The sequence below is a fragment of the Colossoma macropomum genome, unplaced genomic scaffold (assembly GCF_904425465.1).
Source record: "Colossoma macropomum unplaced genomic scaffold, Colossoma_macropomum, whole genome shotgun sequence".
Lineage (NCBI taxonomy): Eukaryota > Metazoa > Chordata > Actinopteri > Characiformes > Serrasalmidae > Colossoma > Colossoma macropomum.
Window position 1 is genome coordinate 18,869,658 of NW_023494798.1, and position 13,782 is coordinate 18,883,439.

General features: G+C 37.4%; 1 protein-coding gene across 4 annotated transcripts in view; it reads right to left on the reverse strand.

The window, feature by feature from the left end:
- Positions 1-3,065: 3,065 nt before the first annotated feature.
- Positions 3,066-13,782, reverse strand: part of fam107b (family with sequence similarity 107 member B) — a 33,014-nt gene continuing 22,297 nt past the window's right edge. For all 4 annotated transcript variants that reach the window (XM_036585087.1, XM_036585089.1, XM_036585088.1 and 1 more), the window contains exons 2-4: positions 13,209-13,386; positions 5,569-5,725; positions 3,066-4,160 (exon numbers count right to left, since the gene is read on the reverse strand). In XM_036585087.1, coding sequence (XP_036440980.1) covers positions 4,041-4,160; positions 5,569-5,725; positions 13,209-13,336 — 405 coding nt within the window. In that variant the 5' untranslated portion in view covers positions 13,337-13,386 and the 3' untranslated portion in view covers positions 3,066-4,040. The remainder of the gene's footprint in view (positions 4,161-5,568; positions 5,726-13,208; positions 13,387-13,782) is intronic.

Here is a 13,782-nt window from a genome sequence, read left to right on the forward strand (position 1 = left end):
TGTTTATGTATATCACTGTTGCGCAAAAACCTTGTATCTCCATTATTGTCGTTTCATTATTTTTTGCATGAATTAAAAACTTCAGCTGGCCTTTTTGTTTGCATTGTGTTAAAATTGCACGAGGAATTAAGTAATAAAAATGGTCCAAAATTACAACCCCATTTCCAAAAAAGTTGGGATGCTGTGCAGAATGTAAATAAAAATAGAATGCAATGATATACAAATCATGTAAACCATATTTTAAAAGGAAAATACTACAAACACAACATATCAAATGTTGAAACTGAGAAATTTTATTGTTTTTTGAAAAATATATGCCCATTTTGAATTAGATGCCAACACAAAAAAGTTGGTATGGGGGCATGTTTACGACTGTGTTGCATCACCTCTTCTTTTAACAACAATCTGTAAGCGTTTGGCAACCAAGGAGACCAACTGCTGTAATTTTGAAAGTGAGATGTTTTCCCATTCCCAGAGAAGGTGGCAGCATTTCTGGATCTTGTTTATATATGGATTCTTCTTTGCATTTTAGAGTTTTAGCTTGCATTTGTGGATGTAGCGACAAGCTGTGTTCACAGACAGTGGTTTTCAGAAGTGTTTCTGAGTCCATGCAGTGATTTCCACTAAAGAATCATGTCTGTTTTTAATGTAGTGCCGCCTGAGGGCCCAAAGATTCTCTGAATCTTTTAATGATATAATGTACTGTAGATGATAAAAAGCAAAAGTTCTTTGCTGTTTTACGTCAAGAAACGTTATTCTTGAATTGTTGCACTATTTGCCTGTGCAGTGGTGAACCCCTCCTCATCCTTATTCTGAAAGACTCGGCCTCTCTGGGAGGCTCTATTTATACCCAATCATGTTACTGATCTGTTGCCAATCATTCACCAGTGTTTTTTTTTAGCATTACACAACTTTGCCAGTCTTTTGTTGCCCCAGTCCCATCCTTTTTGACATGTTGTTGGCATCAAATTCAAAATGGGCAAATATTTTTCAATAAACAATAAAATTTCTCAGTTTCAACATTTCATATGTTGTTTTTGTACTATTTTCAATGAAATATAGGGTTTAGATGATCCCCACATCATTGAATTTTGTTTTTATTTACATTTTGCACAGTGTCCCAACTTTTTTGGAAATGGGGTTGTACATAAAATAAATAAAAGTCTTGTTTCATTAACTTAACAAACTAAAAATGTTCTTTTCATTCTCCTGTAAAGGTACAGTTTTGGAGATGGTTTTGTTCCAACAGTGATGATATGTATATGTAGTATGTACTATATTTATAGCATGTAATATGCATTTGATTGCATTCAGCAAAAAGCATCAGTGAAGTCAGGTACAGTTGTTGATGATTAGGATCACAAATAGAATTCCAGTTCATTCCAGAGGTATTCAGTGGTCTTTTATCACTGCAGAGAACACAGTTCCTGTGCTCCACAGCTCAATACCGGGGAGGGCTTCATGCTCCTCTAGCCAATGCTTGGTGCTGGGCATAGTGACTTTGGGCTTACATATGGCTGCTCTAGAGCCTCCCATCCTGTTTATCCTGGTATGTCCACTTATGTAAAAAAAAAACAAAAAAAAACCAAAGCATTTTATGGGGTGTACTTACTTCTTCACTTACTGTACATTGTGCAGTGTATACATCTGTAGTATGTAGTATGCATAATTATGTAGTGTGCAGCATGCATAATTATGTAGTAGGTATCTGTAGCATAATTTGCATTTATATGTAGTCATGATACTTCAGGATATACAGTGAGGCTCAGTTCAAATAGTGTTTGTCACAGACACAGATTTTTACATTTAGTTCTAGAATAAAGTGAATTTTCAATGGAACATCAATGGTAATAATTAATTACTACAGAATTAATGTATACTTGGTTAAAATAAATGTCTACATTTATTGTCGTTATGCAAACTGCATTTTTCCCCTCCAACCTAATTATTACAGTACTTTTGGATCTGTCTCTACAATGCAGAAACACATTTAGGTTTGATTTTTCAACAAAATAGTCTGTCCAGAAAAGATCCAACCTGCTTTGACTGGGTTTGTGGCATTTAAATCTCATAAATCACCCCACAGTATAACAGACTCAATGCTGCCACCTAATGGATCTGAAAAGCATTTTCTCTTGAAAGGGGATTTCCACCCATTTTTTGCCATTTCTGTAAACAGTAATTCAGAGTGCTTTGATGATAAATGGTTCATTGCAGAGAAACCTACCAACTCTGATTCTTTAGTGGTGATAGAAACCAGGGGTCACAATGTCTACAAAATATAATAGTAAAATAGTGGTAGATCTGAAAAAAGGAGTTTTCTTTAGGTACTATTTGCCGTCTATTGACCTGCATGTATCTCTCTGCCATGAATAGATTTAAAACCATAATTTAGGCCAAAACCTTAATGCGAAATTGTCGTAAAACAATGTCCAGGCAATGTCCAGGCATCAGTAACAATGTATTCGTAACAATTTCATAGCTTTCTGCGATGTAGCCTTTAAGGGCATTAAATGCTATGGGTTTCTTTGTCGCCCGCGCAGCCATCTTGTTGGTTTTTGTTTTTTTCTCATAACACTCTGTTTGGAGTATGCCACCGAAAAACCTCCGTTTGGAGGGCCATGTAGCCCTAACACTTCGCTCTACCCCTCTATCTCAACAAAAATTGGGACACCCTAACCCTAGACGTGAACGTGCAAAACAGAGGGCTAAGGGCTAAGTGGTAGGGGCAAGGGGTGAAATGGGATTGGGCCTAAGTTTCTCTTGAATGGCACATTTCACACTGAACCACTTCAAATGACTTTTCTTACATCTTAATGATTTAGTTAGGCAGAAATTTTAACAAATCTGTAGAATTCCCCCTTAATAGAACAGTTGACCAAAAAATAAAATGTACAAATGCATTCAATCAGCCAAGACATGTTGTGACAAGACATATAATGGAAGTCTGTCATGGTTTTTCTGCTTACTGCAAATGTAGTCAGTCATTCTTATATCCATTCCTATCACTCTGCCTATTTGGGTCCTTGTGAGTGGTGAGAAAAAAGAAACAAATCAAAAAATGATCAACATGACAAAATAATATTTATTAAAAGAGGGATTTTTGATTCAAAGGGAGCACGAGTGATTGGTTATTGGCTCAAATCTACATAAAAACTGAGAGTCTTCAATACTGAACTAACAAACAAATTTTTTTCTAGGTCTTCTCGATTGCACTCAACAACTACTATTCAGGAGTGGAAAAGATAGAATGCCTTAACACAGCTTTCTATACCATTTTAACTAAACTGGATTTATAACAATTTTATTTATAAAAAAGGAAAAAAGTCAACAAAAATATTCAAACACACCAAACTAGATCTAGTATTGCTTAAAAAGAGATGTAGCTTAGAGGGAGTGCACAAATATGGAGAGTAAAACAACAAAAAAGCAAGCTCTGTACATCACACAGCCAAACTTGCACTGTTGAGAATTCATATTCATGATTTTTTCTTTTTTTCTTTTTGATCATCAACCAAAAAAAGAGTACAAAGTCCTCATGACACCTCCTCTCCGTTCCAAGGCAAAACTGAAAAACAAATGCTCATTATTTTGGCATACAAGAGTCCATCCAGTGTCCCGTTCTAAACTTGTGAGGATGAAAATAAGTTAAAAAATTCTTTGAGTGGTTTGTCCAAACCCCCCCCCCCAAAAAAAATGTAGCGATAGAGAAAGAAACAGAAAGAAAGAGACAGACTCTGTGTATGTTCTGTTCATCCTGCCATGCAAGTTCACCAAAGCCAGCCAACCAGCGACGGAGAGACTGTGCCTTTGTGTCTGAGAGTGCGCGCTTTTCTTTCAGCCCCTTCGTTTGCTGCCGGTGTTCAGGGAAAAGGGTTAAGTGAATACTGGTCGTGTCTGCAAGTCGGCAATAGGAACCATTCATGGTCACTTGTTTCACAGGAACACAGGGAGCAGGAACACCAGGAAATCTCCACAAACTGCAGTCCAGTTGCCATGTCATGTGCCATGGACTCTTTTGAAACCCCCTCTCAGTGTGTCTAGGTGGTACGCTCCTGTTCATCCACCTCCTGTTTGGTTCTTCTTAGATTGCTTTTCATTTTAACAAACTCAGGTGTGTTCTCCTGCTCCTCCTCAATCTTCTGCTGCTCCAGCTCCAGCTAGAGACAAAGAGAGACATGTTAAAGTCTATGTATCTGCCATGTTTCACACGATACTCTGTGCCATGGACTACAGAAGGGACAGGGCCCCCCGGGCTGAAGCCCAACTTGTTACTTTTTCATGAGCCAAAGAAATTTTGCTAGCCTTTGAATCCAGATCTATGCCACACATATGTTCGTGGTATGAATTTTTTATCCTATTATTATCCATTCTGCTACACAGGAACAGTGGAGCCAAGTGCAACTTACAGGCTTACCTGTAACAAAATCAACTCAATAAAAATAAACTTTATTTGAATTCTGCTTCTTTATTTTTACAAATTAACCAACTTCCTCATATAAAAACAAAGAAGGAAAATAAAAGAATTTCATACACACAATATTTACTTGAACTTATGTACACTCTTAAGAATGAAGGCTCCTAAAATGTTCCTGGTTTGGATGTACGGTTTTAGGAAAATACATTAATTTATATGGATCCTTTATTGTTCCAGGTTCACATTAACCCTTTCAAAGTGTCTTTAAAAAGCAATTTCAGCCTGTTTTAGAAGTCTTTTAGGTCCGCCTTGAATTTTAATATTCAATTTTAGTTATATTTTGAATTGAACTACTTTATTTGATTATATTCATAAAAATATCTGATAAGTCCAGCAGAATGAGGCCTGCAGAAAGGGGTTAAGCATTCATCATCTCATTTAAAAGACAATATTGTGTAATGGCCTTTGCTGGCCTTGAAAATATCTTTTGAGTTTTGATTACATCACTCTGCACTAGCAGGTGGGACAAAACACTATTAACCAATAATGTTTCACCTTTGTGACAGTTTATCTTGTGGCTGGTTTTACACTGCAATGGCTGCAATGTACCAAATCATACATGCGTGTGTTCTTTGTGTTCTTTGATTGGAAATTTAGCAGGGATACAAGAACTGCGACTTTCAACTTAGCCTCGAACTTTCACTAGCTTATCATAGTAGAAAATCCATATCTACTTCTTGTTATGATTGACTGGTTTAATTAGATGTCAGTTTAGGTTGCCAATGTCTGACCCAACCTATCAGAAAACTTTCTATAGTCAATATGACAAAATCAAATACTTTGATGTTGCTAATTTGCCTCATTAGCAGTAGCTTGTGCGGCAGGAACGATACTAATGTCTTATAAGAGTCAGTTGTTAAATAGGCAGATAGTGCAGACAGCATAGTGCTAATGTGTGCTGAGTAAAACATGCTCCGACACTGAATTCCTTCATTTGGGGCAGACCATCATAAAAACGCGTTCCCACCAGCTGCAACTCGGACCAAGTTAAAGAGAAGTTCGAGTGGTCTGCACCAAACAGGGTAGGTGTGAAAGCAGCCTTAATCTTGTGTGAAGATTAGATATTTGTGACAGTATGTATTCATGAGCACCTGTTCAAGTTTCTGCTGTCTCTTCATGAGCTCAATCTCCAAATCTGATCGCTTCTTATGAGCCTCTTGCTCTTCCTTCTGAGCCTTCAGCACCTGATCTCTCTTCCTCTTCTCCATCACCTTCTGCAGCTCGGGTTTATTCTGAGGAGCCAGGCCTCTGTGGGAAAGAAACAGGTAAAGAGAGGAAAAAACATCAGATTTGATCCTTTAGATCATATGAGCTATGGTCACTGACTAGGCCAAACAAACAGACGGAGGCCTAATTGCCAGCACAGCAATGTGATGTTGGGTAAAATGCGTTTGTGTGTGAGAGAGTAAATCAGATTGTCATTGCTGCCAACACAGCCATCAGCAGAGCCACAATCTCCTGAGCGTCACCATGGTGACGCTGTCGCAGGAACCGTTTAACTCTGTGATTTAGATCAGGGAACAGGCTGAGTCAGACAGGGAATATTAATTCACAGAAACTTACGTAATGCATGCCCTTATAAAAAGCCTGACTGCCCCACATCGTCTAATCTCGGGATGTTTGCATGGGATTGAGAGACTAGGGACTAAATGATAACAGAGCAGCGCTCCAGTTTTAAAGCATACAGAGCTGACCCTCTTTTACTGCCAAAGACTGACAGCTTCACCAGACCTATAAAATGCCTGAAATGAAACACTCTGCATGCTCGTGTGCAAAACAGCTGCAAAGTGGTCTGAATGCACCAAGGCACAAAGATTGAACTGAAACTAACTATACTGGCTGAAAAATAAGCATCACCATTCCTTATAAACAGCTGAACTGAAAACCTTCACTTTGTCCCTATCATATCAAAACTTCATAACTCTTTTTTTGTTTATATTGTCTTATACCTTTTAAAAACCATGTGAACATTGCTTGACCAAAGTACCAACAGAATTTAAAAAACTCACTACAGTAACATATACTAAAGTTAAGAACTTCTATAAAGTTGGCGTTTGACACAAGGGTTTGCCATAACAGTAACAATATATTGGCCAAGGACAGGGAAAGAAAATTGCTCTGGCCTGCTGAAGCATCCGACAGGCACTGCCTTTGGAAATGGTCTGAAATGAGCACACACTAATGGAAACAGAATCACAGCTTCTGGCTTTCAGAAAGAAAACCTGACAAGGCTGAAGAGGCCAGGGAATAGTGAAGAATGGCTGAAATGAGATGCTCTGTGTGTTTGGGTTGTGGTTACATAACAACGTGGCTCTGTATCTGAGGTGAGGAATGGAAAAAGTCTAACATGAAACATCTACACTCAGTGCAGACCTGGACAAACAGAACATCCAGATTCTGATTTTCCCCAACCCAGGCTCCAGATGAGCTAAACTGCATGGACAACATGTTCCTTTGTGATTTGTGGATCAGTGCTTCCGAAGCACAGCAGTAACCTACAAAAAGCGCGATATTTAAAGGTGCATTCCAGCTTGAAACTAATGTTTAATATGTTAGTTGTCATGAAAGTTCAGTATTATAACTTTGACAGAATTCACAACTTTCTATCAGTTTTGTGTTTTTGTTCATTAATGATGTTCTCTCACTAAAATACCAGCATGCATTACATAAACGCACCATACAACCTTTTGAAATCCCAGTGGTGTCAACTGATCCTGGCTGCTAGCCTATCCACTGATTTATAGACGAATAAATATATTCAAAATAAATAGCTAGCGTTCTTACTTCAGTCAGTCATCGAACAAAATCATAAAAAGTATTCTGATTCTGCCCAAAACAAACACCAAAGACAAAATTTTTACCCTTTCAGCCAAAAAAAAGAAGCAGAAATGAGGAGTGGTATCTAAATAGCCAGGTAGCACCTTTACTAACTTTAGCTTTTAGCTTGTTGTCCTCTTCATCTGAAGAGAAATTTCTGTCATTTGAGTAATCCATTCTCTTCATTGTAATGATTTGAAGACCACAGTTTATGGCTGCAAAAGATATTCAGCTTCCTTGCAGTGATGTTAGCTATCTGACTTCCCTCTGCCTTCACTGACTAATGGAGAGGAAAAAAAGCGCAACATCAAAACAGCAAACCCTAAAAAAACACCCTAAAGCATGTTGTAGTTTTTCAATAGTTCCTCCCACCTTCAAAATACATCTTCGGAAGGGTTAAAGTGGGACTGTGGTAGGAGGTGTGTAGACATGTTTACCACAGATGTAGCAATAGCTAATTTTTTTTTATTTTTGGCAGAGTATCCTTTTTAGGTCTTTTGCAGGTCCTAGATAAGGGTCTTTGGTAAGAGATCATAGACTGTGTAATGTGTAATTCTATTGTTCTCACAATGTAAAGGCAGCTGCTGTTTTCAAATGTTTTAATGTAAGTAAAATACACAAATGTACAGACAGACAGACAGACAGAAAGACACACACACACACACACACACACACACACACTGCATTGTGAGGGGAGAGGCTAATCTATCAACAGTGACCTATTTTGCAGCATTAGACCTCCTGGTTACTGATTAAAGTGTTCTTATAAAAATGTGTCTTCAAATGACTTTTGCTCAACATACCCCTCCTCAGCTTTCAAGACACAAAGCATTTTAGACATAGTTGCATTAGTATGGTTTTTATAGATGGTCTTTTGGTGGTCTTATAGATGAACAAGTTTGATAACAGCATGTTAGAGAAAATAATAGAACATATGAGTTTAGTTATGCAACAAAAACCCATTCTGGTTAAGAGAGCTTGCAGCACAAGGACAATGAAATCCATCGAAACTAAGTGCAGTCAAAGCCATCGAAACTACGTGCAGTTTTACACAACAGTTCCCAGACATCAGCTCGAAAACAATCCATGTTCTGGATCTGAGCCAAAGAGGAAACCATAAACGTTTTAAATTTCCTAGTGTGCTATCTCTCATTACTGTAATTTTTCATGTAAATTAACCACAACCTACTGACACCTGTGTGACAGTAACTGCACGTGGAAACTGTTGAAAACAAAAACAAGCATTTTGAAAGGACACACAGTATCGTGCAAAGGTCTTATGCAACTTATTACAATTAATTAAGCACATTATTTACAACCACTTATCTTGGCAATAAGTGTGTCCGAGCTTGTAAAAACACCATATATCATTAGAATAAATGCAAATAAACAAAAACGCAGTAACAAGAATTTCTTGTTTTCAAAAAAGTCGCTGATATCTTGTGAGCTAGTTTGAAGAACTAGTTTGAAAGTTTGGCTCCAGATGTCTCCTGGATGCACTTAGCCATCACAAGGATTTGTTAAGTTCCAACAGCAGCACACATGATTTAACATGATGAAGTACTGATTAGAAAAAACAAGTATTGGATGATACCTACAAATAATACTGGGCTTCCTCAAGAGAGGTTTAGAAATGGTAAAATGGATATAATGATCTAGATAACATCACTACTTGTGCTATTAATGTTATTGTATTTACAGTAATATTAGTATTTTCTGAACAAGCAAGTGTTCACTGCTCAGATAAACAACTAATTTTCTCATTCTAATTTTCTCAGATGCCTAAAACTTTTACACAGTATTGTATAAATTCAGAGTGTAATGATATACTCAATCCATACTTTGATTCGACTAATAAAACTAATTGTAATAACAATTCTAATAAAACTAATATCCATGATTTATCATACTTCAAAAGCAAAGAATTCATGAAAATGGACAGATATATGGATACCTTTACCTTGTGCATTGTACACAATCAATAACCACTAGAATAATTACTACTGTCTTTAGGGTGAAACGTTAAAGGTCTTAGTGTGACTCAGACAACTACAAGAGAAATGCATTAAATGAAGGAAGTACAGACACTCACATACAATGGCCTAAACAAAACACTGTATGTGAACTGTATGTGAACTCTGGGATAGCTAGACAGATAATAAAAAAGGCCCTTCAAATCCCCACATTGCTTGAACAAAAGGTTTCCATACATACAAGCCTCCTCACGCTCCTCATAATCCCTTATGAATGTTGTCGTCTCGCAATTAGGAGCTATGAGAGTTTCACATTCTTACTGAAACTCCTTTTTTCAGGCATTAATAAGAAGTTCTTTGAGTCGTGAAGCTCTGTATGAGTTAAGTTCGAGCAGTTTCAGTGAATATGTGGGTGGTAATTCATAGCCATTGATTATGTAACCATGCAGACAGAGAACATACAGCCCTCTCAGACAGACTGCCTTAAGCATCCTCCGTCTATTCTGACTGCACACATCACAGAGATGGACTACAATACAAACCAGTGAGAGGTCAAAACCTCTATTACATAAACATCTGCAGACCACCCTCATCCACTATGTTATCTAATGTATGATGCAATACATCACCCTATATATAGGCTGACCTCCATCACTCGCACTGCTGTTCCTCACTTACTGTCCTGCCAGCAGAAATGGTTTTGTAATCACATTAATACACGTACAAAAACTCCTTGCTCTGAGTGGAGGAGTGAGAAGACGAGGGAGGGAGAGAGAAGGTGCAAGACGAGGTGGAAAAAACGAGGGAGGGAGAGAGAGAGGGAGAGTGATGCTGTAATCCTGCTTATGTAACTGTTCATCTCTCTGCATCTCTGCAAGCATCACTGCTGCATCTAAACCCTTTGAGAATGAGGAAATCTTCCCTCTCCCTCAAGCAAAACATACACTGAGGGTGGGTGATACAATGAATCAAATATCATGGTACTACAGCTGTCAAGATGAATCAATTAAACTAATCAATTAACTTTTTTTAAGTGACAGATTACACTTTACCTTCTCTATGATTCCGCAGGGATTAGTCGGCAATTTGCATAATGACAACGCACATCTTTAATCCTTTTACTGCTCTCTCTCTTACAGAGCAAAATACAGCCTGATGGGGACACATTTTTTGCCACATAGTGTCCCATATATGTAGGTGTGTCCATCTGGCTGTATTTCAAACTGTAAGGTTGGTCTTGGTCTGTTTTTTGAAAAACTCTAAATACTATTAATTGCCAAAATAACTGCTATATTACTCTATTAAAAATACAATCAGAAAACAGCCCTACTTTATAAGTCATTTTTACAATGCACAATATGTATCTTGACAAATTGGTACAATTGGAACATAAAATGCATTAGCAAAACAGTAGTGCAACGTATATAAAATGGCCATGAAAACATAAGTAAATACATTTTTATTTAAAAGGACCTATATCATGGAAAAACAATTTTTCCTCATTTTCTTTTTGGAATAAAAGAGTTTGATGTGGTATGAAAACTTTGTTAAAGTTTCAAAAATGTACTGTTCACTCAGTTCATGCAGTTATCGTTGCTGTCTCCATTTCCAAAAAAAAGAAAACCTCCATTTTTGCCAATTTTTATTTTTCTACATCATTTGAACATGGCAGCTGTCCTTCAAATCGTGTGTAAATTTCATGACGAATTGACCAATAGAAATGTTCCAGAAACACTTGGAATAAATCTTTTTTTACATTAACTTCCACTGAAAGTTAAGAAGGTTTTTGTCCTCTCCTGTAAAGTTACCATTTTGGAGATACTCGTTTTTGTTTGGACAGCAATGACATGTAAACAGGCCATTTTGAAGTCAGTGTTTGTGATGTCATGATATTCTCACTACATCAGTTTAGCCCACGGAAGCTGTAAGGAGTATATCTGGGATAAAAGAGGTTAAAAAATGGTCATGTAAAAAGAAATTATGAATGTTTTTGTACATAGAACCACACAAATGTCATAAGCGGACCTCAGGGAAAAATAAAATAAAATGTGAAAAAAAAAAATTAAAATAAAAAAAAAGTAGGATATGGGCCCTTTAATTCAATATTTACATAAATAAACTATTTCAGAACAAGAGGAAAAATATAACAATTGGTAAAAAAATGTAATTAATAAAATGGCATAATACGCAGTTACTTGATACTATATAGTTTATGCAGTTACTACACACTGGTTGCTAATGTTTACAAGTTCTCTATAATTGGCCTAAATAAGTTCTATACAGTTGTTCAATGTGACTTAATTGATTATGATAACTATGATATACTGTCATGTTGCCCACCCCAACACACACATACACACACACACACACACATACATACACATACACACACACATATATACACACACACACACACACACACACATACACACACACATACACACACACACACATGATCAAATAGGAACACTGTCATGTAGCCACTGATCTCTCCAGCAGTGCTGCAGGTTAGGTTCTGGAAGAGAAGATGTGCTAATGACTGTGAAACTTGCTCAGGGCCCCCTGGTTTCTCTATGTTATGCAATCCAATAATACTGAACCACTGGGGAGTGAGACAGCTCTTTATGCTCAACCAATTACAAGCCAAAGTAGGGGGGTATGGGGTGAATGCATTGATGTTATGTAAGCACGCTGGTAACAAATGTGGCTTCAAGGTTTCTTTCTCACCAACTACAACACTTATGTTTTGCATAAGAGAGTGTCTGTCCTCATACATCAAAGCACAACATCAAGAAAAGAAGGAAACAGAGGGAGAGCCAGAGACATTTGTTTCTGGCTTGTGCTTATCAGTTTCCTTGATTTCTGTCTGCTTGGACACAGCACGGTACAAACAGACCTGCCAGCAGACTCTTACATCAGGAGTCTGCACGTCCATCCAAAGCTCAGGAGTACTTTTCACCATGAAATGGGTTTTATCATTTACCAGTCTATATTATATATTTCAAAGACACAGTGACACATACAGGCACTTAAAGACAGAAACCTGCAAAATGTCAGTATTCTGTGCTGGCATTCATACTGTTTTGGCTTTCATGTTGTTATGGTTTGGCCAAAAATCTGATTTTAAAAACTATTGTTATAGATAACAGTTTGTCCTCTAATGTCTGAAACCACAAGTCTATCTGAGATTACTTAACAGCTCAACATAGTGTCAGGCACATGTGTGATGATTTAGGCATTTAGTTTGCACAGTGCTAATTGGTGGGGTGTAAGTTTTTACTACTTGTTAGCAATGTTAGCCTCACAGCTCCAGTGCAAAACTTCTGAAGCAAAATTCGGATGCTAAACATGTTTTTTTCTGTTTCATTACATTTGAGGTAAAGCACAACTGTTCAATTTTTAGATTTTAAACAAAAAAAATGTCATTTTAATGTATCTTTTTGATCTAATCATTGTTTTAACATAGAAAGTGAAGGGTAAGTAGCAGAGTAGATGGAGAGATGTAGAGAGAGCTATAGAGGTGACAGTTTTTAGACAGAACAGTGAGAAAAGTAAATATGAACAGACTTCCAGTTTAAAATACTCAGTAAATAATCCAGTTCATGTGATGTGCTGTATCACATTACCAACCACACCCTGCTATAAATGGACTACTGCCATCACCTTCAATCAACAGCACACTGATGATGTTGATAGTGATGATAATGGTGGCAATGACAGAAGAGAGAAAACAAGGCATTATTGTAAAGAACTATTTAGACGAAAAGGAAAGAAAGACTGAACCAAGAACTGGAACAGGGAAAAGAGACCTAATTATGCAAAAGTAGTCCTAAAGCAAGGAACCCTCGTCTCAAGAAAGCCAGAAAGGCGGAGATATATTTTGAAAACTAATGAGAAGGATAAGAGAGAGGGGCCTGCTGAACAGGTCCGAGGGGCTTCACCTCTTCTGATTCATGAGGAGTTCTCTGTGTAGATCTTGGTGGTTTCTGGAGGTCTTCACTGGGTTAATGAGTTTCTTGGGCTTGATGAGTTCGTCACAGTCTCCATCCATGTAGTCTGGCTCTGCCATGATGCTTCGCACACGAGGCAATCTCTCTGGCAACTCGGACTGCTCCAAACCTGAAGAAGAAGAAGAAAATGAATTTGCATCTTTACTAATGACAGACTTTTACATAATTCAAATAAAACTGGAGCAAATTTGACAGAAAAGTGCATCAGTCATTTCCAGCATCTCTGAATTAATCCCACAAATTCTGAAAATAACAGCTCTTCAGAAAATGTGCATAAAAACATGTTAAAGAATAGAATATTAAATGAGAACTGTTATGCAACCAGAGCTCACTCTGCTTAAGAGAGCTTGTGGCACAAAGACAACAAAACAAACCAAACCATCAACTCTACCTGCAGTATCACACAAGATTTCCCAAACATAAAATAATTTACAGAACAACACGTGTTCTGGACAGGAGCCAAAGAGGAAATTGTAAATGCTTAATTTTTACGGCACGTGCTTGT